The 24482-nt window shown below is 41.0% G+C and overlaps 1 protein-coding gene across 5 annotated transcripts in view; it reads left to right on the top strand.

Annotated features, from left to right (window-relative positions):
- Nucleotides 1-24482, top strand: part of acoxl (acyl-CoA oxidase-like) — a 322997-nt gene that overhangs the window by 253391 nt on the left and 45124 nt on the right. For all 5 annotated transcript variants that reach the window (XR_007247594.1, XM_048531552.1, XM_059645207.1 and 2 more), the window contains 4 exons: nt 1907-2016; nt 7882-7993; nt 9586-9673; nt 20594-20664. Coding sequence is in view for 4 of the 5 variants with exons in the window: in XM_048531552.1 (XP_048387509.1) it covers nt 1907-2016; nt 7882-7993; nt 9586-9673; nt 20594-20664 (381 nt within the window). In the remaining variant the exon portion in view is untranslated. The remainder of the gene's footprint in view (nt 1-1906; nt 2017-7881; nt 7994-9585; nt 9674-20593; nt 20665-24482) is intronic.

Genomic DNA, 24482 nt, shown 5'->3' with positions numbered 1-24482 from the left:
GTTTCAGGTCCGATGACCCTTCCTCAGAATGGTTCTTCCTCAGCTTCTGAGGAAGGGTCACCAGACTGAAACATTAACTCTTTTTTCTCCTCCACAGATGCTGCCAGGCCTGCTCAGCTTTTCCTGTAATTTTGGTTTTGTTCTTGAATAATTCACTTCTGAGGAGGAGGGAAGGATAAGTTAAAATGAAAATAAATAAAACGCTTTAGCAGACACAAAGATACAATCTGCTTGGTGGTGGTTGTTGCACTGAATAACATTGTACAATGGAGCCAGATATTAAATAATTAAAGTTTGACTGAGTGTGACTCCTGTCTCCTCATGGAAAATCTGGGTGTATTTGTTCTGGAATACTCAGGCTTTTTAAAAAAAGTCTCATTTATAAAAATACAATACAGGCCTGTTTCTAACAGGAATATGATTCATAAAGTGGGCTCGTAGCAACTCTGATGTGGTACATTGTCACTATTATTCATCTTTTTAATTCCCACTCTGGTACGCAATGTTGCTGTGCCTTATCCCAATGCATTTAATGATGTTGAAGTCATATGCAACATTAGCAGGTATTATAGGACTTCATTATTCAATATAATATCATTTGTTTCAGAGTTTAGTTTTATTTTTCTATGTCTCCACCACCTTATCTGCTGTCCATTAACTAAGTATTGTTTTGTTAACTAAGAGAATGGGAAGAAGCAGACATATCATCCATGACCTTATTTGATGGCAGAGCAGGCTTCAGCAGTCAAACTGTCTACTTCTGCACTTAATTCATACGTTTCTATGAGATGCATACCTCCCAGATCTCATCTGAATGCCTGTGATCACCCAGATCGCCAGTGATTCTTTGAGACTCTCAGTACTTGGTTTTTTTTCTCTCTGTATATGTGGACAATATGATGCCATGATTCCCCATTCCTGTGTTTTAGTTTATGCTTTAAAAACCTCCAGCAAGCCCATTCAAGCAGCAAGGAGTTCCCCTTTTCTGAAGAAGGGTCCAGACCCGAAATGTCAGCTTTCCTGCTCCTGTGATGCTGCTTGGCCTGCTGTATTCATCCAGCTCTACACCTTGTTATCTCAGATTCTCCAGTATCTGCAGTTCCTACTATCTCTGGTTGGGTTATAACATTGCTTTGAGGTGGGCAGAGGTGTGGGACAGATTTGTGGAAAATATTGGCTGCCTGTGGAAAGATGATTGGTCCTCAGTGCTTGGTGCATTCTGTCTTTGAATGGGGAGATGGTAGCCCACTAATAATGTCACTGAACCGGTAATCCAGAGCCCCAGATTTGTGTTCTGGGGACATGGATTTAAAGCCCACCATGGAGCTGATAGAATTTAAATTTAATCCTAAAATCTGGAATATGAACATAGATGCAATAAGGATGACCCATTGATCCATCATGTGTTCTGGGGACATGGGTTTAAAGCCCACCATGGAGCTGATAGAATTTAAATTTAATCCTAAAATCTGGAATATGAACATAGATGCAATAAGGATGACCCATTGATCCATCATCAATTGTTGTAAAAACCCCTCTGGTTCACTGATGCCTTTTAGAGAAGGAAACCTACTTGTGCTTTATCCAGCCAGGCCTACCTGTGACTCCAGACCCAAGGTAATGTGACCAACTCTTAACTGTGTTTTAAAATGGCCTAGCAGACCACTCAGTTCAAGAACAATTAGGACTGGTAACAAACGGTAGCCTTGCCAGTGACATCCCACATCCCATGTAAGAGTAAAGCAACATGGTGAACCGTAGCCATTGACTCCATACCTCAGTGTTTTGTGGTTCAAAGCTGGCAGTATTTGATCAACTGCCTGTCAGTCTTAAGGCTGCATATTTTGTTTAAATTAAAGAAGGCTTGTTTTAATTTGTAAATAAATGTCGTTGATTCACCTTATAGGTGGTTGTGCGTGAACTTTTAGCTCAATATGCAAGACAGTATGAAGAGAAGCCTGTGATTGGACTGCTAAGAAACTGGACTGGTGCGGTGGCTGACAGTTTAAGAACCAGGTAAACAGTATATAGCTAATGGATAAGAAAAGCCATTATTTAATGTTTTTTGACTGGTAGGGGCTAGAGACAATTAAACTTGCTCCCAAAACTCTTCCAGTCTCAAACTAATGCAATCAATCCAGTTTTGGATCCCATCACTTACTCTGTGAGTGGGCTGAAAGGTTTATCCATATTTCTGTCTGAACTACATGAGCAGCATTGAAAATAAACCAGACTGATGGTTTGGACAGAAGTGTAACAAACTGTGGTTGCTGGTAATCTGAAACAGAAGCAGAATCTCAGATCTACAGGATGGAGTCAAAACAGCATATTACCTGAAACAATATCATGTGTAATGTTTCTGACAAGAAAATGAGCAACAAGAGGCTATAAAAGTGTCCCGTTTAATTATGAAAACCGATTGTTAATCTTCTTTAATTGAATATACTATACGCGAGAGTTAATGATTGGAACATGTTGATGTTGAGGCATAAATATTTTTTAAAGTGGAATATTGTGTTGTTATATTATTTGTGAAGAAATAGGAATTGATTATGATAAAAATGTGTATCCAGGGTGCCTCATTTACTGTTATGTTACAATCAAATGACAACAGTGAGTTGGTCCATTGCCCACACAGAGTGCAGCAAGAGATATAAACCTGACATGCCAGAGTTTTGGGTCTAGGAGTGTGATTATTCTGAACTTCTGAGAGCTGGACAATTTGGCTCCAAACCTCTCTTGAAAGTACTGCAACCTCTCTGGAGTGTAGTTCTACTGAATCTTAAGTGGACATTATGTTGCAGATAGCCAGCACAGAACTGACAGGCCAAGTGGCCTCCTTCAGTGCTCGATCCATTCTATAATTCTACTCTCTATGTGAATCATGAAAAGAGATTCAGCCACCCAACCAGAAGGGGCATTTCACCCTCACTCCCTACCCTCCCTGCAAGATTAGAACTGCCAACCCACCCTAAGTGTCCTAGTATCTCCAGGATTAAAGATTGATCATTGTGGTGTAAAGTGAGGAGGAAATCAAAGACGATTTTTGAAAAAAAGTACAAGAGATCCCATGAATGGTCGACTGGCTGTGAAGTGTTGTCGAGTGGGTAACAAACAGCATGTTCCAGTGGCACACCACAGGAATGGATGTGGCATCAGTCAGGGGTGGGGTAGGTCGAATGAGGCTCTGCCTTTGGAGGCAGAAGGTCACAACCTGAAACCTGTTCGAAAATATAGAACCAGAAACCCCAGCGTCGGCCCAGTTACCTGATGCGTACATGCTCAGACTTTTAACAGAAAAGCAGTCAGGAGCAGGAACCCTAAGTAATGTTCCCCTTCCTTAATCCAGAGTATATGCTTCAAAGTTTTTGAGAAGGTTTGAAGCTCAGGTTATGAATGAGGTTGTACACCTGCTCACCGAGCCGGTGTGTTTGATTGCAGACATTTCGTCACCCTGCTAGGTAACATCATCAGTGTGCCTTTGGTGAAGTGTTGGTGCTTGGTCCCACTTGTTATTTATATGCCTCAGTTTGCTGGGGTGGTTGGCATCATTTCCGGTTCTGTTTCTCCGTGGTTTGTATATCGAGTCCAGTTCAATGTGTTTGTTGATGGAGTTCCAGTTGGAATACCAGGCCTCCAGGAATTCTGTCACATGTCTCTGTTTTTAGCTTGGCTGGACCTTGTACAGAGTTCAGCCGCAATGTTCTTACTACCCTCTCAGCCAAGAATAGACAAATTTTCACAGACTATTGTGAAGCCTGTAATCTTTCTGCCATCACCACACCACCCCTCCAACCAACAAAATGAGCAGAAAAGCTGGAAATTCTAGCTGTATCTGCAGAATGGGAAACAGTCAACATTGAAGGTGTCCATGACACTTTCTCAATTTATTGAGGATAGAGAGCGTGCACGTGATAGCTTTGAGTATTGATGGGCATGAGGAGATTTGTGATTCGCGGAGTGCTGCATTGATGGGCATGAGGAGATTTGTGATTCGCGGAGTGCTGCATTGATGGGCATGAGGAGATTTGTGGTTCGGGGAGTGCTGACTGTCTTGGTGACATTTGTAATGGGGGCAGATTCAAAACATGAACAGTGAAGGTTTAGTTGGAATCCACATGAAATAATCTGAACTGGAGCAAAAGATTTGTCAGTGAGAGCGATTCTTGACAAAACACAAGGAGGGAAACAGAAAACAACCGGAGAATTGTGTCCAGTTCTGGTTGCCTTGTTACAGGAAGGATATTATTGAGCTAAAAAGCGTTCAGAAGAGATTTATCAGGATGTTGGAGGGTATGGAAGGGTTGAATTGTAAAGAAAGGTTGGACAGGCTGAAAGTTTTTTTCACTGGAATGTAGGTGTTTGAGAGTGACATCATAGAGGTTTATAAAATCATGAGGGGTATAGATTAAATTAATGGTAAGAGTCTTTTTCCCAGGTTGGGGGATTTCAAGACTAAAGGGCATATTTTTAAGGTGTGAGGTAAGAGATTTAAAAAAGACATGAGGGACGAATTGTTTACACAGAGGATGGTTGGTGTGTGGAATGAACTCCAGAGTAATTGGTGGACATGGGTGCAGTTACAAATTTAAGTGACATTCAATAAGTACATGGACAAGAAAGGTTTGGAGGGATATGGGCCAGGAGCAGGCAGATGGGTCTAGTTTAGTTTGGAATTATGGTTGCACCGAAGGGTCTGCTGTATGGCCAAATGAGCATGGTGCAAGGAGCAAATAGAAATTCATTTGGAGAGAAAACAGATGTTCCAAGCAGCCATTTCTGTGTAAGTGTGGCATTTCTTGTTCTTAGTTAAAATTTCCTTGATCTTGTTGCACTTCTTGGTTTTCTGCTCTGTTTTGAGTTTGGTTCATTTACCTTGCTTAATTGGCTGTAGATATCTCAAGTGGGTGTAGTTGGGGGAGCAGTGTTCCTGAGGTAACGAAATATGCTAATGCAAATCTTTCTTTCTTTAAATGTCTTGCAAATACTGTTTTATCAGTGATCTTATTAACCCCCTCAATCCCCATTAGCTTGTTCTAGCCAGCCTTTGTCTCCCACGGTTAGTAAGGTGATTGGTTAGTTCTGTTGGCTGGAGGGTTTTCAATGCAGAGTGGTGCCAATAGTGTGGGTTCAATTCCCGCACTAGCTGAGGTTACCATGAAAGTCACACTTTCTCAACCTCGCCCCTTGCCTGAGGCATGGTGATCCTCAGGTTAAACCATCACCAGTAAGTCTCTTTCTTATGAGACATAGAGAGAGATTGGGCCTATGGTAACTTTTACTTTTTTCAGTAAGGGATAATAAAATCAATCAAGGTTTCTACTGCTGACAGATTTTTTTCAAAAGTATGCTTTATCATGAAAATTTGTATCCAAAAACAGGTACAAAAACATTTTGACTTGAACATTACACGATTTGTAAGAAAATTCAATATATCCATGGATATGTTCTTCTGCACACCATTGTAACAGACCTCATATTAATGATATACATTCTACATTAGTTATACTGTCCAAAGGCAAAACATTGCAGTTTGGAAATTACATCAAATGCAGTAGAGATAATGTATTTCCCTGTACCTGACTACAGCCAACTGGTCAACCTGTGTCTGTGGACAATGGGCTGGACCTGACTTGGTTAAGTTCCTTGCTCTGTTTGATAAGCATTGAGAAGTCCACTGCAAGGCAACCATGGAGTCCTGCACTTTCATCAGAAATGGGAATGTTAAATTTCTTGAACCATCGGAAAAATAAGTGACAATTTAAATAGCTGTTTCCGTACACAATTCAACAATCGCACCCGCCCTTCCACTGTCACACCCTTGCAACCTACCCCCACCGCAACGCCCCTCCCCCCCCAAATCCGAACCATTGTGAAATACGGGAATGAGCACTCATCCTAACTCAGCATATTCATGAATCCCTTGCAAGTGAGACAAATATACAGCAATGGGAAATTAGGAAAGAAGTTGAAGCTGTACCTCATTTCGGAGGTGTTTGTCAGTGTGTACAGTCAGGAGTGGGAGACAAAACTCTGTTCCCAGAAGTGAAACAAAATTTGTTAAGGCTTCTTAAAACATGTTTTTCTGGAACTTAATCCTCTGTCTGTTATTAGGGTGTTTTCAGATGTGTGTTTATAGACTCAGTCAGTATTCATAGATCCAAGTAGCAAGACATATGGATAATGACAGGAGTAAAACCAATGTCCTGGAACATTTGGGCTTTCCGGCAATATCACCACAAAAAAGATGAAAGGCTCAAAACTATCTTTGAAGCCAGTGGTGACAAACAGATCTTGGAAGGAGCACGTCATTACATAGGTCTCTATTTACACTAACAAACATTAAATGGGTTCTGACTTTGCGCTGGAGGGGAAATCATTTGACAATGAACGTGCATAACTATGGAGAAACATACTCCTCAATTCTCCCTTGATCTACTTCTGTGTGAATTGTGTTGTGCCCCTACTACCAGGCATTTTAAATTTGTGCATCTAATTTCATCCCATTACACTGTTATGGTGTTGCAGCAATTGCTGCTCTTCAATTCTTCCACAATTTTCAATGCTACACTGAGCTTCTGCTTGGCTCAATAGTTTCTGTTGCTACTCCACGGGAAGAAGTGCACAGATTCCATATCTGACAAAAGTGTACAGTACCAGACGGTAGCTCATTTAGCTGGATGTCTGGTTTGCAATGCAGAGTGATTCCAACAGCATGGGTTCAATTCTCATGTCTGCTGAGATTACAACAAATGACTTGCCTTCTCAACATCACCCCCCCCCCCCCGCCCTTCCCTAAAGTATGGTGACCCTCAGGTTAATCCATCACCACTCATCTCTCCTTAATGAGAGAGCAGTCTTCAGCCCAGTTGAACAATAGTGACTTTACCTTTACAATCTTATGCCTCAATAGGTTTGATTCAAAATCCTGGCTCTTTGAAAGAGCTATAGGATGGATTTAATTAGTCCTCCCTTGATTTTTTTTTCTTTAAATGCTTATTCAGTTCCCTTTTAAAAATTCCTGTTGAATCTGCTCTTTCAGACAGTACCTACCAAATCATACCAGCTCACAACAAAAACACATTTTCCTCATCTCGACTCACACTTAAATGACAAAAGCTAGGCCTCAATGACCTAATCATAAACCAAGTAGAGTTTGAATTTCAGAGGGCAGTGGACGTAGTGTCCAGGTCTCCTGATTGTCATATAAGGGTTAATTCAGCATTTCTAGATTTACAACAGGGAACCAACTGTGTATGAGCTTAGAGCAAAGTGCTGTAAAATTGTGCATTCTGCCACTGCTAGTCATTTGTGACATCGTAACTGCATTTGACCGCATACTGTAACCAACACAGTAATCAGCAGAGTGCTATGTGAAGGTGATGTAACCGAAATATAATTGTTTACAACATTGATTGCATTTCAAAGTTGAGTAGCATAAAGTATTTCTGGGGCATAACAGATATTGTAAACCTTACTTGCCTACATCCTTAATTCTGTACAATCAGTCGTGTGTGTGTGTGTGTGTGTGTGTGTGTGTGTGTGTGTGTGTGTGTGTGTGAGAGAGAGAGAGAAACTGTGTCTGTGGTGTGTCAGTGAGAGAGAAAAGAATGGACATACTGAGGAGCAGTGATGGTAGATTATTTAAGATAGACTGGATAAGTAGGAGAATTCTGAAATAGAGTAGTGAATGGAATTGATTGAACTTTGAAACTGGGTAGACATACTGCAGTGGCCTCTTTCTGTCCTGTTCTTTAATATACTGCATTCTAACTGTAGTCTTTGTTGCCTGCACCTGACAGAACCTAAACTAATTTGTTGTTTACTTTTCTTTAAACAGTTGAAAAAGCTCTGATCGTCTGTTCATTAATTTCCCAATAGTATCCTAGCGTTTAGCACAGAGACGGTGGGTAGTCTGAGCTTCTTACTGAAAGCACTAAATTACCGAGAGAGAATCCTTCAACGCAGTTTGGCAACCAGACTCCACAGTAAGGTAAAGTCAGATCCCAGGTACTTCAATGAGGTTATTGATTTTGCTGATAGTTTTTTTGTTGTTCTTCAGACTGGCTTGCTAATGTCAGTCACAGGAAACTATGAACAAACAGCCAACAAAATTGTTTAAGATTTATTTGCGAGATGGTCGTGCTTTTAAATAGATGATTGCGGTAATCTGCTGGAGAATCAATCCAGATTCTACTTATTTACATTACTGTATCCGGTTTCAATGGGAATAGGAAGATGCTTGAAAGCAGATTGTCCTTGTTCCTTCTTGGCCACTAAATGTTGCAGGGACTGGGTGAGAGAAGAGGACCTAGAGAATGGAAGAGAAAAAACAATTTGAAAAAAGCCCTGCACACACAGATTATCTTGTCCTTGTTTTCAAAACTAGACAAATAAAAAAAAGTTGCACCCTAATGTGGAAACAAGTAGAAATCTGAAACAAAATATGTATTTCTAGCAATTACATTTTTTAAAACCAACTAGTGGATGTCTCAAGATAGTACTCACCTCGAGTCAAGAGATAAATTGTTTAAACCAACAGGGGTGTCATTAAGAAGGCATAACCAAGCATGTTTTACTGGAAATAAGTATGACAATTGTAAGAAGTAAACACCATGCACAAAAATGTTAATACATAACAGATTTGTACATGATTGATTTTGCTAGAAGATAATGGGGGGAGTTTTAACCACACAGGATGGGTAGGTGGGAGGGGGGAGGGGTGAGTGGGAAAGAAAAAAAACATTTTAAACCCAAGTCCAACCCACCCAATTCGAGTTCTATTGGAGGTGGATTGAGGGCGGGTGACCAGTTTACTTCAGGAGGCAGGTTGGTCAGTAAAAGCTTTTCAGGACTTGTATGTCTCTGAAAGAATTTTTTTTTTATTTTCAATTTGTGGAATCTGGTGTCTCAGTGCTTAGAAACCTGGCAGGTAAAAGAAGGAGGGAATCCATCAGTTAAATGGCATTTGCAGCACTGCTTGTGGTCCAAAGCAGGAAGGTTCCCTCCACCAAAAACTATCTCTGACTCTCCTCTCATAATCTCTGGCTGCCCACACGATTTGCAACAGCCCTTATAATCATCTGATGCTCCCCCCCCCCCCCCGCCCAGTGATCTCTTGTCATCATCCGTGACTCTCTACTCTCTCCTGCAACCTCTAACCGGCCTTCACAATCTCCAGCAGCCTTGCATGATCTGCAACTCCCCCACATAACCTCCTGACTGCCCCTCATAATCTCTGATTTGTACCACAATTTCCAACTCCCCACCCTAGAATCATTGATTCCCTGCATGATCTCTGACTCCATTCATAATCCATGGTTCCCCAACCCTGTGCTTTCTGATTCCCTGTGATTTTTGACCCTTCAAGTGACCTCTGCACCCCACCCCCAGCAATCTCTGACCCCCACCAGTCATAGTCTCCCAAATCCCCACTCCTGTGGTTTCTGATGCTGCCACTCCCATAATCCCTAACTTTGCAGGCCCCCCAGCACCTCTACTCAAGGAGATAGAATGTAAGGGCCAAACTTACTGAAGTTCGTGGATCATCTAACACGTTGCTTCAAAATCTGTTCCTTTTCTTAGGTAACAAAAAGAAAGGAAGAGCCTTTCAGTGCCTGGAACTCATGCCTCCACCATGTCTCTTACCTTGCACTGGCTCACATTCATCGAGGTCAGTAACAATATCTGTTCATTTGATAATTTAATTTTGACATATTTACAGTACCAACAACACTGTGGCAACTCTTAACAAAGAAGCAACTTTCTGGCACACATCAGTGGATCTCCATCACCAGCTGGCCAGAGATGTGAGAAACCAGCACTGATCATTAATTTCTTTAGTCTCCAGTTTTCCCCTGTCCATTCCCGAAGACATCACCAGCTTGCTGAAATTGTGATCAGAGATAATGGGAACTGCAGATGCTAGAGAATCCAAGATAATAAAATGTGAAGCTGGATGAACACAGCAGGCCAAGCAGCATCTCAGGAGCACAAAAGCTGATGTTTCAGCCCTAGACCCTTCATCAGCCTCTGATGAAGGGTCTAGGCCCGAAACGTTAGCATTTGTGCTCCTGAGATGCTGCTTGGCCTGCTGTGTTCATCCAGCTTCACACTTTGTTAACCAGCTTGCTGAAGTCCAGATTCAGAACTACTTCATGCATCTCTAACAAATTGCATGAACTTTGATAATGAATTAACATATCAAACCGTGGAGGGCATCAAGTTTGAATCCAGTCCAATCTCTACAGTCAAACCCTGTCCAGTCCCTACAGGCAAACCTAGTCTAGTTTCTACAGTCTGGCTCAGTCTAGTCTACAATCAAACCCAATCTAGTCTCTACAGTTTACCCCAGCCCAATCTCTACAGCCAAACCCAGTCCACTCTTTATAGTCAAGGGCGGCATGGTGGCATAGTGGTTAGCACTGCTGCCTCACAGCACCAGGGAACCGGGTTTGATTCCAGCCTTGGGTGACTGGCTGTGTGGAGTTTGCACATTCTCTGTGTCTGCATGGGTTTTCTCCGTGTGCTCTGGTTTCCTCCCACAGTCCAAAAATGTGCAGGGTAGGTGGATTAGCCATGCTAAATTGCCCATAGTGTTTAGGGAGGTGTAGATTAGGTGGTTTATGGGAGATGGGTCTGGGTGGGAAGTTCTGAGGTTTGGTGTGGACTTGTTGGGCCGAAGGGCCTGTTTCCACACTGTAGGGATTCTAATTCTAATTCAAACCTAGTCCAGTCCATACGTCAAACCCAATCCAGTCTCTACAATCACACTGAGTCCAGGTCCCACTGTCAAACCAAGTCTAGTCTCTACAGCCAAGCCCAATCCAGACCCCGCAATCAAACATGGTCCAGTTCCCACAGTCAAATCACAATCTAGTTTCTAAATCAAAACTCAGTCCAATGTCTACAGGCAAACCCAGTCCAATCCAGTCCAGCAGACCTAATCCAGACCACACAGTCAAAACCAATTCAATTCCTGCAGTCAAACAAAATCCAAACACCACAGTCAAACTCAATCCTGTCTCCACAGTCAAACCCAATCTGAAGAAAAATCAGTAGGCTCAAAAAATTAACTCTGTTTTCTCTCAGTAGCTGCTGCCAGACCAGCTAGGTTTCATGAGTATACATTTCTGGTCCCTACATTTGTTTTTCCGGCAAGAGCCACCATACATAACAGCTGTGCAAATTGTAGTTGTTCTTTGATCTCCTGAACCCAGAGTACTGAGGCTACTGTGGCACTTGATGTTGCCCACGGGTACTTGGACCTGATATCAAAAGGTAACTGGTAATGGAGGCATAACTTCAGGAGAGGAGAGGGAGGTCAAAAAGGAGAGTAGTTTGGATATTGTTTTAAATGGCTTGGCAAAGTGTCCTTGAAATAATTCTCATTTTCCAGTGCACCATTCATCTAACTTATTCATAATATCTGAAAAGTTATAAGTAAGGAACAATGTACTCCAGAAAATATCAAGATTTGAACTGATTATAAAGAAAATTTAGAATGATGTATCAGCTTGTTAATTAACTAACTAATTAACAGTTTGTTAATTAGTTTGAAAATTTGCTATTTATCTCCACCGAATTGATGATTTTTGGCCTGCATATTTTTTTCAATCTTTCAGAATGTGGTGACCTCCATAAGGTGGGGGTGGATTTATTTTACTTTACAAAAGCAAAATACTATGGATGCTAGAAATAGGAAAGTAAAAGGGAAATGCTGGAGAAACTTAGCAAGTCTAGCAGCGTCTGTGGAAAGAGAATTAATGTTTTGAGTCAGATGCGACTCTTTGTAACTGAAGAGAGAGGTGTCAAGGTGATGAAGTTTATACAGTAGATAAAGGTAGCAATGCAGAGTAAGTTAAACAAAAGAGAAGGTCACAGGAAGGTAAGAGGGTTAGGCAAATTAGGGAGAACAGTTGTTACAGAACTAAAGGCAAAGGGAGTGGTAATTGTTCGAGAGCAAAGAGCCAGGTCCAGAGTAGTTGTTAAAAGCAGTAAATGGGGGAAACTTTGCTTTTTATTGGCAGGGAATGGGAAGCAACAGTGAGGGGAATAGATTTGAAAAAATTTGTGGTCAAAGTTATTCAACTCAGTGTTGAGTCCAGAAGGCTGATTTCACTTGATTTACTGTAATCACATGTACCTAATACATGGTGAAAAGTTTTGTTTTGTGAGCAGTATAGGCAGATCATAGGCTGCTTAGACTGCGTGAGGCATACTAGGTTACGGCTGCACAGCAGGTGCTTAAGGCAAGATTAACATTAACAAGATCAATACTTTTTGGAATTAAAGAAGTCCATTCAGCTATCTAATAACAGCAGGGAAGAAGCTGTTTTTGAACCTGTTAGTGCAAAACAGAAAGTGGGGCTGCTATCTCATGAGCTCGTATTGGGCTTTATTGGAATATTGCAACAGATTTGAGACAGATGTATAAATATGAGAGCGAGATGATGCATTGAAATGACAAGTAACCACCTGAGCGGAGGTGTTCTGCAAAACAGTCACCCAGTCTGCATTTGGCATCCCCAGTATAGAGGAGGCCAGATTGTGACAAGTGACTATAGTAGAGTAGATTGAAAGAAGTATAAATAAATCACTGCTTCACCTGTACAGCTTCTTCCCTCAAACCGTCTCCCCTTAGTTCTCACGTACCACCCCGCCAATGTCCAAATACAATACATCATCCTCCAACATTTCTGCCACCTACAGTCAGACTCCACCACCAAAATGATATTCCCCTCCCCAACCTTGTCCGCTTTCTGCAAGGATCGTTCACTCTACGACTCCCTCGTCAGTTCCACACTCCCCAACAATCCCTCCACCACAGCTGGTACCTTTCCCTGCAACCACAGGAGGTGCAATACCTGCCCTACACCTCCCTTCTCACCTCCATCCAAGGCCTCAAACAAACCTTCCAAATCAGGCAGAGATTCACCTGCACTTCATCTAACCTCATTCATGTATCCATTGCTCCCGATGTGGTCTCCTCTATATCAGGGACCAAACTCAGACTCGAGGATCATCTGCACTCTGCATGCACCAACCAACCCAACCTCCAGTTGCCATCCACTTTAACGCCCCCTCCCACTTCCTGGTGACATGTCCATCTTTGGCCTCCTCCACTGTCAGAGTGTGGTCAAATGTAAAGTGGAGGAACAACACCTGATATTTCACACATTAAAGACTAGACCAGAAGAAGCTTCCCAAACAAAAATCTCATAACTAGGGCCCATGTAAGTACCTGTGGCCACATTCTTTTTTCACATGAAGTGAGACAAGTTAATGGAGAAATTGTTTAGTGAGAGAACAAGTTCAACCAGACAAAGTTGGATCTTGGTGGATGAAGACTGTTGAGGGCTTTTGTTCAAAGAAGAGGAGAACTCCCATGGCAGATAAAAGTACACAGAAGTAGGGCATCCATAGTGAAGAGAGGGAAGTTAACGGCAGGAAAAGCAGGAATTATTGAAATGCCATAGGGCAATTGTGAATTTAGGTGGGAAGAAACTGGCCAAGGGGAGAAAATATACAATCAACGTAGCAAGAAATAAGCTCAGTGGGGCAGGCACACTGGGCCAATTCAGTTTGAGTGTTTTGGGAGGAAGGTGGACATGAGTTGTCCTGGTTTGGGAAATTATCAGGTGGATAGCTGTGGAGGAGAGATAGCCAGAGAGGATGAGGTCAGTGACAGACGTGGAAAGAATAGCTTAATGTTTAGTGCTAGGGTCAACATGGTCCAGGGGGAGATAGGGAGAAGTGACCAAGAGTTGACGTCAGCCTCTGCAAGATAGAGGTTGGTATAATGACAACACACTACCACCTTAACCAGAAGAAAGAGGGATGGGATCACAGCAAACAGGATGATCGGAAGAATCTGTTGGGTTTTTTTTATATTTTATGTCTCTGTAGGTCCAATGAGGCACTTTTCTTCAAGGTTTCTGGTACTAAGACACACTGGGCTAAGCAGATAAAATCAAAATTTTTTGTTGTTTCTTTAATCATTTCTGGGGAGTTGCGGGATGTTGTACAATTCCGATAAACCAGCACAATTGTAGTAAGTGCATTAAATGTTTTGTAATGCTGGTTCATTGGATGGGATATAGTAGAAAATGCTAGAGAAGGAAGGACCAAGGTCTCCCTAGTTTGGCTTGCACCATCCTGGTCATGTATGCTGCAACGTTACTGGAGCTGTTGGTGAACGTTGACAATCCATCTCCATCAGTCTACATTCAGATCCAGATGAATGGAAAATTTTGGAAACCACAAGTTCAAAATCACCTCTTCTTCCTGAGCAACCACCAATTTGAGACTCAATGGCCTTCATCTCTATTTACTGTTGAATGCTGCTTTAGTTTAGGCATAATTTGCAAAAAGTTTTTTAACAAATATATTTAAGATCCTTATATCTGACTGGACTACCTGAAAGGTGGCCTATTAATGTCCTACATGCTAACATTTACGTCTCCAATTTGGGTGGGAGAGAGTCAAGAAAATAAGACAATTTATTTCTGGATCTATTTTAGCAAGCATTGCCAGTTTATTTTATTACTTCAAGCGGTCTCCAATTTACAAAAAGCTGACTTACAAACACTTCATTTTGTCAACAAGATCCCATACATGGATGTATTAATGTAAATTTGAAAGATCCAAAATGCAAGCATTTGCTCATTTTATGTGTCTATTTTATATTGTATTGAGTTATGACTTGTATACAGATTGAATTATTAATGTGTTCAAGAATGGAACCCATTTGTAAACTGGGGACTGCCTATAAACAGTTTAACTGCATCATTCATTCATTTCTTAATTTGCAACAATATCTCTTCAGTCAAGTATGCAAGTATCTTTGTTTAAATTCCAAAACTTGAATTGTGCTGTGCTGCTTCAACTCATTAGCAAGCCATTTTTGTGAAGTTACTTTCAATTTTAACAGTAGTTGAATGTCTTCATTAACCCCACAGAGAAAGGAATTTCACACAAATGTGTTAAGTGTTTTCATGCTTTTGTCACACAAAGTAACTTCAGACCTTAAGCATAAATGAAGGCACTTGGTGCTGAGTATTTTCCTCTTTTTCCTTACATTTCTCACAATTATTGTAAAATTTCATCTAACTCTGTTTCTGTCTATATTAGATTATGCAGTTTTAACAAAAACTGTCTCTGAGTGATTTTTAAGTCGCTGAAATGATGAAAGGGGGAGTGTAGGTTTAACTCCCAGTTTGCGTTAAATTAGTTAATCTCAGCCGGAATGGCAGCATGGACACAATTATTTGTGTACCCGATTATGGAAAGAGAAATCTGTCAGTGTTCCCAGTATGCAATATGCACTTGATGAAACTGCATATATATGCCAAGCGGAGATGAGATTAGCCTCAAATACAGTCTTGCTATCATAGAATAGCCTGCCAACATTTATTGTTGAGGTTTATCCATGAAAAAGGTAAGGTATTTGAAGGTGACTCGGCACGCTAGGAACTATATCCCAAGAAAATACCTCAGATGTCAAAAACAGAAAGTCAAGGGGAAAGGCTTGAAGAAGAAAACTTTACCATGACTATGTTACAAAGCATGGTAATGTTTCTGCCGTTGTGCTGACGATTTAATCTCTAATTTGAATCCTCGGCCACCTGAGCATTTTACTAATGTCCATATTATGTTCAATATATTCATTTGCAACATTTTTTCTGTGCAAAGGTCAGTGTGACCAGACTACCTCAGACGTTCTTGAATTTAGTTTCCACAAGCAACAAAACTACTCCTTAGCTGGCGACCTTGTTCTTTTCTCTATTGTTATCTTGCCAATTTCCGCCACTGCTACCACTCCTTTGTAGTTGCTGACTTCTGTTGACATATAGTTCCAGGGGCTCTAGCCACTTCTTATGACTCAACCACCACTATTTATAATTTGATCTTGATTAACATTCTGTTTAATTATGGGAGCATCATGTTGAAGTTTCATCCTGTTCTACCCCTAATACTTAAGCATACGCAACAAATGTGTACACCTGCACATATGCACACATCCTCTCCCATTCTTACACAAGAATTGTTGAACAACAGTTCTGAACAGGACCCCCAGATCTGAAGCTGTAAAGCTAATTTCAACACTGTTTATTGCTACCACTTTTCATATTGACTGTTCATTACCAAGTAGAGGAGTTTGGCAGATGACTACAGTGAAATTGAGTTAAATGATAGGGTTTCAAGCAAAACATTCCAAATGACCTTATATTGTTGGTTATAAAATGTAAGAATGGTTCCTTTTTAATAATAAGGTAATAACACTGTAGAGACGATTGCAAAAGTGTAATGGAATGAGGTTCACAAGAGGACTGGATGAATTCCTATTAGTGAACATATTAAGTTATAGAATCAGTCAGGAATTTAGAGAGTAAATAAATTGGAATTTATGTATTGCCTTTGATCACTTCAAGATGTTTAAGAGCTCTTCATAGCTAGTGATGCATAGTGGGAAGAACAGCAGACAGTTTTTTCATAACACCAAGTTAAATAGTGTTTTTGTGATGTTGATTGATAACCAAAAAATAGCTAGAACTGCTGTTCTTCAAATAATGTGGTAGAATATTTTTACATTCACTTGACAGTGTCTCTGACAGTACAGCATTCCTTCAGCACTGCACAGAAGTTTAGGCCTAGAATCTGTAAACAAGTTTCTAATGTTGGACTGGGACCCACAGTTCTGGCTCAGAAGACCTAGGAAGAGTAGGACAGATGAACCATTACTCTAAACATTTACTATATCATTTTATATTAAGTCAAGACCAGAGTTTTACCATTAGTTAGTTTTGTGGAGCTTTTTGAACATTTTGATTTGGTAAACTCGCACTTTAGTTACATTGATTCTAGGATAGAGAAAAGTAGAATAAAAAAGATTGTAATATTTTGAGAATGCTGTGATTTCCAGACCTTTGCATCTCAATTAATCTTTTTAATCCTGAATCTTGTGATAGAGTACTAGCAATAGGACATATGATACATCAATCAGAAATTTCTTGCCACACCATTAAAAAGGATAAAGGACTGGAATGGATGATGCCTAACCTTTATTGGCGCATTTAGTTTGTGAGTATTGGATAAGTGCACTTTCTGCATTTCAACAATAACCCTCACCTCGAGAATTACATAATGGCTGTTCCTCAGGAGAGTGTCTTTGGCCCAACCCATCTTTGTCCATTCTTCTTCAGTGACCTTGCTTCCATCATGGGGTCAGAAGTAAGGACATTCGCTGATGATTGCACAGTGTTCAGGCTAATTTGTCACTCCTAAGCTACTGAGGCATTCTGTGTCCACATGCAGCAAGACCAGAACACCATTCAGATTTCGCTGACAAGTGGCAACCTATCTACCACATGTACACCAGGCAGTGACCGTTTACAGCAAGAGAAAACTGAATCACAAAACATCTTGGGGGTTACCAATACCAGAAACTGAACTCAACCAACCATATGAGTATTGTGGCTACAAGAAAAGGTCAGGGAGTTCTGAGGCAATTAACTCATCTCCTAATTCTCTGAAGCCTGTCTAGCATCTTCAAAGCATGAAGTGTGATAGAACTTACCTGGATGAGTGTGGCACCAACAACTGGCACCAACAACACTTAAGAAAATCAGTACCTTCCAGTAGTTTGATCACTTTTCTGTTCTCTATCTTAAACTTTCATTCTTTCCACCACCAGTTCACTGTGCCATAGAGTTCTACTGCACTGAAAAACGCTCTTCAGTGTAGCAAGTTTACTATTCTAATTCCATTTTCCACCACTTGGCCTATAGCCTTGTATGTCTTGACATTACAATTTTACATCTAAATGCGCCTTAAATGTTATGAGGGCTTCTGCCTCTTCCACCCTTACAGGTAGTGACTTCCAGATTCACACAATCCGCTGGGTGAAAAATGTTTTCCTCATATTCCTTCTAAACCTCTTGCCCCTTACCTTAAATCCATTGCCCCGGACATTGATCCCTCTACCAAGTGGAAGGGTTTCTTCTGTCTACCCTGTCTATGCTCTCATAATTCAGAACTAAAACTCTCTAGCCCAGGCAACATCCTGGGTATTCTTCTTTACAGTCTGTCCAGCGTATCCACATCCCTCCCATCATGTGGATTCCAGAACTGCACACAATGATCTAGTTGTAGCCTAACCAACTTTTTATATGCTTCCAGCATGATCTCACTACTCTTAAACACTATGCCTTGGCTAATAAACGCAAGTATCCCATATGACTTCTCAACTGCTTTATCCAGTTGCCGTGATACTTTAAAGGACTGGTGGACGAGCGCGCCAAGGTCCTTGGTGCTTCCCAGGATCTTACCACTCATTGTGTACTGTATAAAGGGACACTGCAGCAATCCAGCTTGGCTCTTTTGATAGAAGTTTCCGAATGTGTGACCTCTGTCACCATGGGACACTGCCACTAGCAAGTTCCCCTCTAAGCCACATGCCATCCTGAGTAGACTATGTATTGATGCTGGGTCAAAATCCTTGAACTCCCTCATGGCACTGTCAAAATATCCATGCCAGATGGACTGCAACAGTTCAAAATGGCCTAGCCAGCAATGCAGACATTCCATAAAGGAAAAAAAACTGTAAACATTTTCCAGCTTCTGGAGTGCATCTTGGCAAGGAAGCTCACAATTGTCTAGTGGCACATGTGTGGATCTTTAGGGTGATGTCTAATTTTGAAGTGAGTAACATTCTTAGCCTCATGACTATTTCTAACATGCAGGTCAGCCAAGTTAGACATGTAAAATGAGCAGGTTGGCACCTCTGTTCAAATAGTGGGACGAGAAATGTCAAACGAGTAATGTTTAATATTCGCTTGCTCATATTGTATTGGGTGGCTCCAAGAGCTTCCTGAAGTACAACCAGCAGGGAAAAATGCAACTGAAAATGTAATCGTCATTTATCAGTTTTATCAATTCCTCATGGTTCTGATTTAACTTGAGTTAAAATCTTTAGCTGATGTTAATAATGTAGATTTAATTAGAAGTTTGACATGGCAAATACCGTTTAGGATGTGCCATGAGACAATATTTCATTTTTAGCTAACTTAAATCTTTGTAAAAGAAAATTATCAGCAGAATTTTATTTTTATTTTTAATCTCAGGATGATTTGTCTTTAGAATGCAACTTGGACTAATTGTATTTACACCAAGTGCAGCACATGAGGGGACACGCAGCTATTGGTGGAAATTTGTAATGTGCAGTGCAGTCCACGGGTTATTACACTGCACAGAAGTTGACAATACTGTTGAGAAGAATGTTTTTACAACTTAGGGACAACTGTGAAATTATTCTAATTAGAAGTGTAAACCAACCCAGTGATTAGAGAGACTCAAACCCAACCTTTTATAAAAGATAACAGCAACTTCTGTACAGTTGCTAACTAAAATTTAAATGATGTGGGTCAGACAGTTTTAAGTCTGTCACAATGTTCTGTAGGTAGCAGATAACCTTTTCTCTCCTTTCAGCCACCCACACAAGTAGAAAAAATAAGCTTCAAAAAAAGTAATGAGCATTTGCATGCAGCAGTAGTTCTGCTTTTCTTTTCAGTGTAATATAAACACAATGCTTATGTATAATAAAATGTCATATTATATTCAGAGTTTCTGTTGACCTGAAGTGTCTTCCGTAATGATAATATACTTCATGCAATCAGTAAGTTGCTGCTAAATAGGACGATGCAATGCTTTAAAGAGTTGGGTGCACTCCTGTCATAGCCTACTAATATGTACTGGATGTAACTTTACAAAAGCTTGCCAACCTGTTTTTGATTGCAATTTATTTTTTGTTCTGCACTGGATGACACCATTCCTCAAGAATAATATCAAAGTCCCCCTTGCCATTTTAGCAGAAAGTTCAAAACAGAAAATCCGGTTTTGTCCTGAATCTTACTTGTCCCCTAGTATTATTGATTGGAAGAATTTCCTGGGTGTTGTTAAACTGTACATCGTAAATAGTTTAAAACAATAACAAAAGAAGCTACGTTTATTTCCTGACCTTAGGACAGCCAATGAAGTATTTTGACATTGTTGTCGTATTGGGAAGCACAGCACCCAATTTGTGCTCAGCAAGTTCAACTTGAGAAAAATGAAAGAAAAAAGCAACTGGTCATTGTAATAATGTTGTTTGAGAAATAAATGTTAGTAGGAGATCTCCTTTTTGAATAGTGCTCTGGAACCCTTTGTGCCCATCTGAGAGGACAAGTGACCTCTTCAGTGTAGCACTGAGGGAATGTTTAACCGCTGGAGATGTAGTCTTTCAGATGAGATATTAAACAGAGGTTGCACTTGTGTTTCAACAACAAATGTAGGGAGAGAATTCTAGCCAGAAGGGTGAGAAAGAAACAATAGACAAAAGGCTTAAAAGAGCCATGTTGGAAAAATTTGGAATGAAACCTTGATTAAAAGGACGGATTTTGAGGTGATTTACAGTCATGTGAGAAATAAAAGATGTGTTTTTTTTTGCTCTGAAAATGGTTGAGGGTAGATTGCAGGCACTTAGAATCTCCTCGAAAAGTGAGAAAAAAAAATCCTCAAGACATGAAACTCTTTCATCTCTTTTGGTTGTTTGCAGTGACCTTAGAACAGTTCTGGAAAGCAGTGGAACAGTGCCCAGTCCCAGAAGACCAAGCTTTGCTGAAGAAGGTAAGATTACGAACTGAAACTCCCCCTCCAGAGAGAAACAATTAGTACATTCAGCGTCAGAGCCACATTGTTCTTATCACCAAGGCCCGTTTATCATCTTTTCAGCTGTTAATAACTGAGCAGGGAGGGACACAAATATCATCACTGAGTAGGTGGGCTGCAGTATCTCAAACGTATTTGCTGCCACTTGGTTAAGTGCTGGAGCTTGTTTGCAAGGCTGACAGGAAAGTGGGTGTTGAGTGTTAGCTGGAATTTATTTCAGTTTTAAATAGAATACAATTATCTCAATTCAACTTGATCTATCAACAGTACTCTCTTTAACCAACTTATCTGGACTGGTTTGCTAAACTGACTGAGAATGTGCCTAATTACTGAGCAAACCTGGCTTATCAGCTTTTAAAATAGGAAAAGTTAAAGCTGCACACGCTTTATGACAGACTTCCTTGGCTCAGCCACAAAATTGACTGCAATACTTATTCAACTGTGAAAAAAATTACTTTTTACCCCCACTTCTTTGTCTCTCCCTCTCACTCTCCTGAATATGAGATCCCAAAGGCCACCATCTCGCACAAGTAGCCATTGTTCATCGACAACTCTCGACAGCCAGGGAGCCAATCAGCTGACATGAGCAAGACGCCTTTGCTCCTGGGGTTGAGTCTCAACACCCAATGAGCCAATCAGCTGACACCAGCAAGATAGATCCGGTCCTCTGCTGACGTGGACACTTCAAAATAATAGTCGTAAGGATACAGGGAGCCAGGCCAAGTGCCTTTTCCCAAAATGGAGACACCAAAACAACTTGTTGGATTTACACCTGCAGTCTACTCCCAATGAGGTCCTAATAATACATGCAGCTCACAAGAACAGCAAGAGTGAGGAAGCCTGTGTCTTTTCTTTATTCGTTCACTGGATGTGTGTGCTCAGCTGGCTTCCTGGAGAAGGTGGTGATGAGCTGCCTTTTGAACCACTGCAGTTGTCAGGGTGTAGAGTATCCAGGGTGCTGTTGGGGCAGCAATTCCAGGATATTGATCCAACAGCACTGAAGAAATAGCAGTATATTTCCAAGCCTGGGTGTGTGTGGCTTGGAGGAGAACTTGCATGTTCCTCCATGTCAATTGGCCTTGTCCTTTGAAGTGGTAGAGGTCATGTGTTGGAAAGTGCTGTCAGAGGAGCCTTGGTGGGTTGGTTAAAACATTCTATCCAGATTCTTTGGGAGTTTTTGCCTCTGCTGCCTACCCTGAAATCTGCTGACTACTTTTTGTAAAGAACGTCCCAATATAAGTTGCAAATTGTCTTTCAGTAATTTGAATTTGTGGTCCTTGTCTTACTGTTACATTTCAATCTGAAACAAGGTCTGGATTTAATTTTTAATTTTTCAGTGCTGTTAATTATATATCTCCTTACGTTCACTCACAGTTACCTCTTTTTAAAGCTGCAATGTCTAAGTTTCTCTAGCCTTGGTTAAAATTTTTGTGTATGATGCTTCTGTCAGTCATGTAAGCTTTTGACATCTTTCGTGGAATAATTATAATAATCCATAACAATTCACCCAGTCTCTTCCAAATCCACAACTTGTGCAACTTAGAAGAATAAGGATAAGATGCACTGTTAACACTGACACCTGTACGTTCCCTTCCAAGTCCACGTACCATCCTGATTTGGAAATGTATTGCCACTCATTCACTATGGATGGATCAAAGTCCTGGATTTCCCTTCTTCATAGCACTGTGTGTATGTATAACAACTGTCGACTACAGTGGTGTAGTCCAGGAACGTGTTAGATTAGTCAAGTCTAGTGGTAACAAAGATATAAATGGAGGAGTCAGCAGCAGATGAAAAGCAGACAAAGTCAGGTAATGTTAAGGAGGTGAAGGCAATTTTTGAGGTTGTACAAATATGATATTGCAAAGTCATCTCAGGATTAAATGTCACACCCACATTGTGATTCGACTGTATTAATCTCAGGGATTTGTGAGAATACACAGGTAGGGAATGGACATTAACACATCTCATCACAGCCAATTAGATCTCCATTTCACTTACTAAGGTGTGACTTGCAGACCGAGATGCTGAAAGTATGCCCGGACTGTGTTTGTGAAGATAAAGCCCTGAGAATCGCCAGCAATTGGGCTTTGTTTGCATAACAACTGAAAGCTGTAAGTGTCACATGGGTGCCTGGTATAGCTGTGGGAATTATTCCAACACTAAGGCCACCAACAGGGTAGATGGTGGGAGATCAGGAGTGAATGGGGAGGGGGGTTAGAAAATCCAGACTGCCAGGAACTTGGAATTATTTCTGGATTGGAGGACAGCACTGCTGTTCCCCCTCCCCTTAGCTCCAAAAGTAAGGTAAGTGAAATAAAACAAATGGAAATTTACCTGTTCTTCATCTGTCCATTATAGGCTCCACTGGATAGACAGATGTGTCAAAACTGATAAGAAATTGTACCCAGATTTTCCAAACTTTCTCAGTCCTAAATCAGATGTCAGCCTCTAGCAACCGTTATCAAATAGCCTGAGCCTTCAGAAATGACTGTCTACTAAATTTGCAGATAAGACTGATTTCAACAGAGCATACACCTAGATATTAGTCTTTTGGTAGCTGTATTCGTCCAGAAATCACCCCAGCAATCTCCCGCCCCCACTTTCCTGAATGGTTTTACAGGATCCTGTCACTGACTATGAGACACTAGTCACACCATTAACCACCTGCAAAACTAATGAAACTTATCAGCATCATAACTTCTCTCTTTAGATAAATTGTACATCCAGGCATTTTCTGTTTAGCTTACACTTGCTGTGTTTGTCCGTTGCAACATCTATTGCAACTATGCCACCTTTAAGCCAAAATCATTCCAATATCAGTCTTGACCTCTGGAATGCAGACATTTGTGTATGAGCTGTTTGAGGAACCAAGCTCCAGGTCATTGTTCCCTCCTCCAAAGCAAATGAGAAAGTCAGTCTTTTCACGTAAAGCCATTAAAACTGGATTCCTCTTCCAACCAACTCCCACAGGCCAACATCTCTTTTCATCAATTCATATCAGTGTCACATCCTGGAAAATGTGAACAATTTTCCATGCCAGTAGAGTCCTCTGTTTTCTAGATGACAAAATTAATCAATCTGCCAACTGACTTAAGAAAAGGGTTTGAGGACCTGAATCTCCAACTTGAGACTAGGATCATGGTTTACCAAACTGGGTGCTACCTGCACTCATATATGTTTCAGAGACTTGGACAACCTACAGCAGGCACCTCAGAACTCTGGAGGGGTACTACCTTTGGAAAGCCCTGAAAATATGGTGGCAAAAATGTCCATCCAACAGCATGTCAGATCTAAAGCCAACTTGTCCAGTATCTAGGCACTGATTATTCAAAACTAACTCCAGAGGTCAGGGCCATGTAATTTGGGTGCCTGACACTAGGCTCCCAAAGCAGCTAGTCAACTCAGGACTTGGTTACACAGAAGACTCCCAGAAGGACAGCAGACACACTTTGGAATCTTCTCAATCAACTTATAGGTAACTCTCCAACTCCAGTTAGACCCCATCATCTGGAACATCTTCCTCTCCCCACCCATCTCTGCCTTCCGCAAGAACCATTCTCTTTGCCACTCCTTAGTTCATACCACACTCCCCACCAACCACTCCAATCCACCCAGTACTTCCCTTGTAACTATAAAAGATGCAACACCTGCCCACACACCAACTCACTCACCTCCATCTGGGGCCCTAAACAGTCCTTCCAGTCGAGACAGAGCTTCACCTGTATCTCCTCCAATCTGTTCTGTGGCATCCAGTGCTCCCGATGTGGGTCTTC

The sequence above is a fragment of the Stegostoma tigrinum genome, chromosome 4 (genome assembly GCF_030684315.1).
Source record: "Stegostoma tigrinum isolate sSteTig4 chromosome 4, sSteTig4.hap1, whole genome shotgun sequence".
NCBI classification, from domain to species: Eukaryota; Metazoa; Chordata; class Chondrichthyes; order Orectolobiformes; family Stegostomatidae; genus Stegostoma; species Stegostoma tigrinum.
The sequence above is the reverse complement of the archived record's forward strand: the minus strand, read 5'-3'. Positions and strand labels throughout refer to the sequence as shown.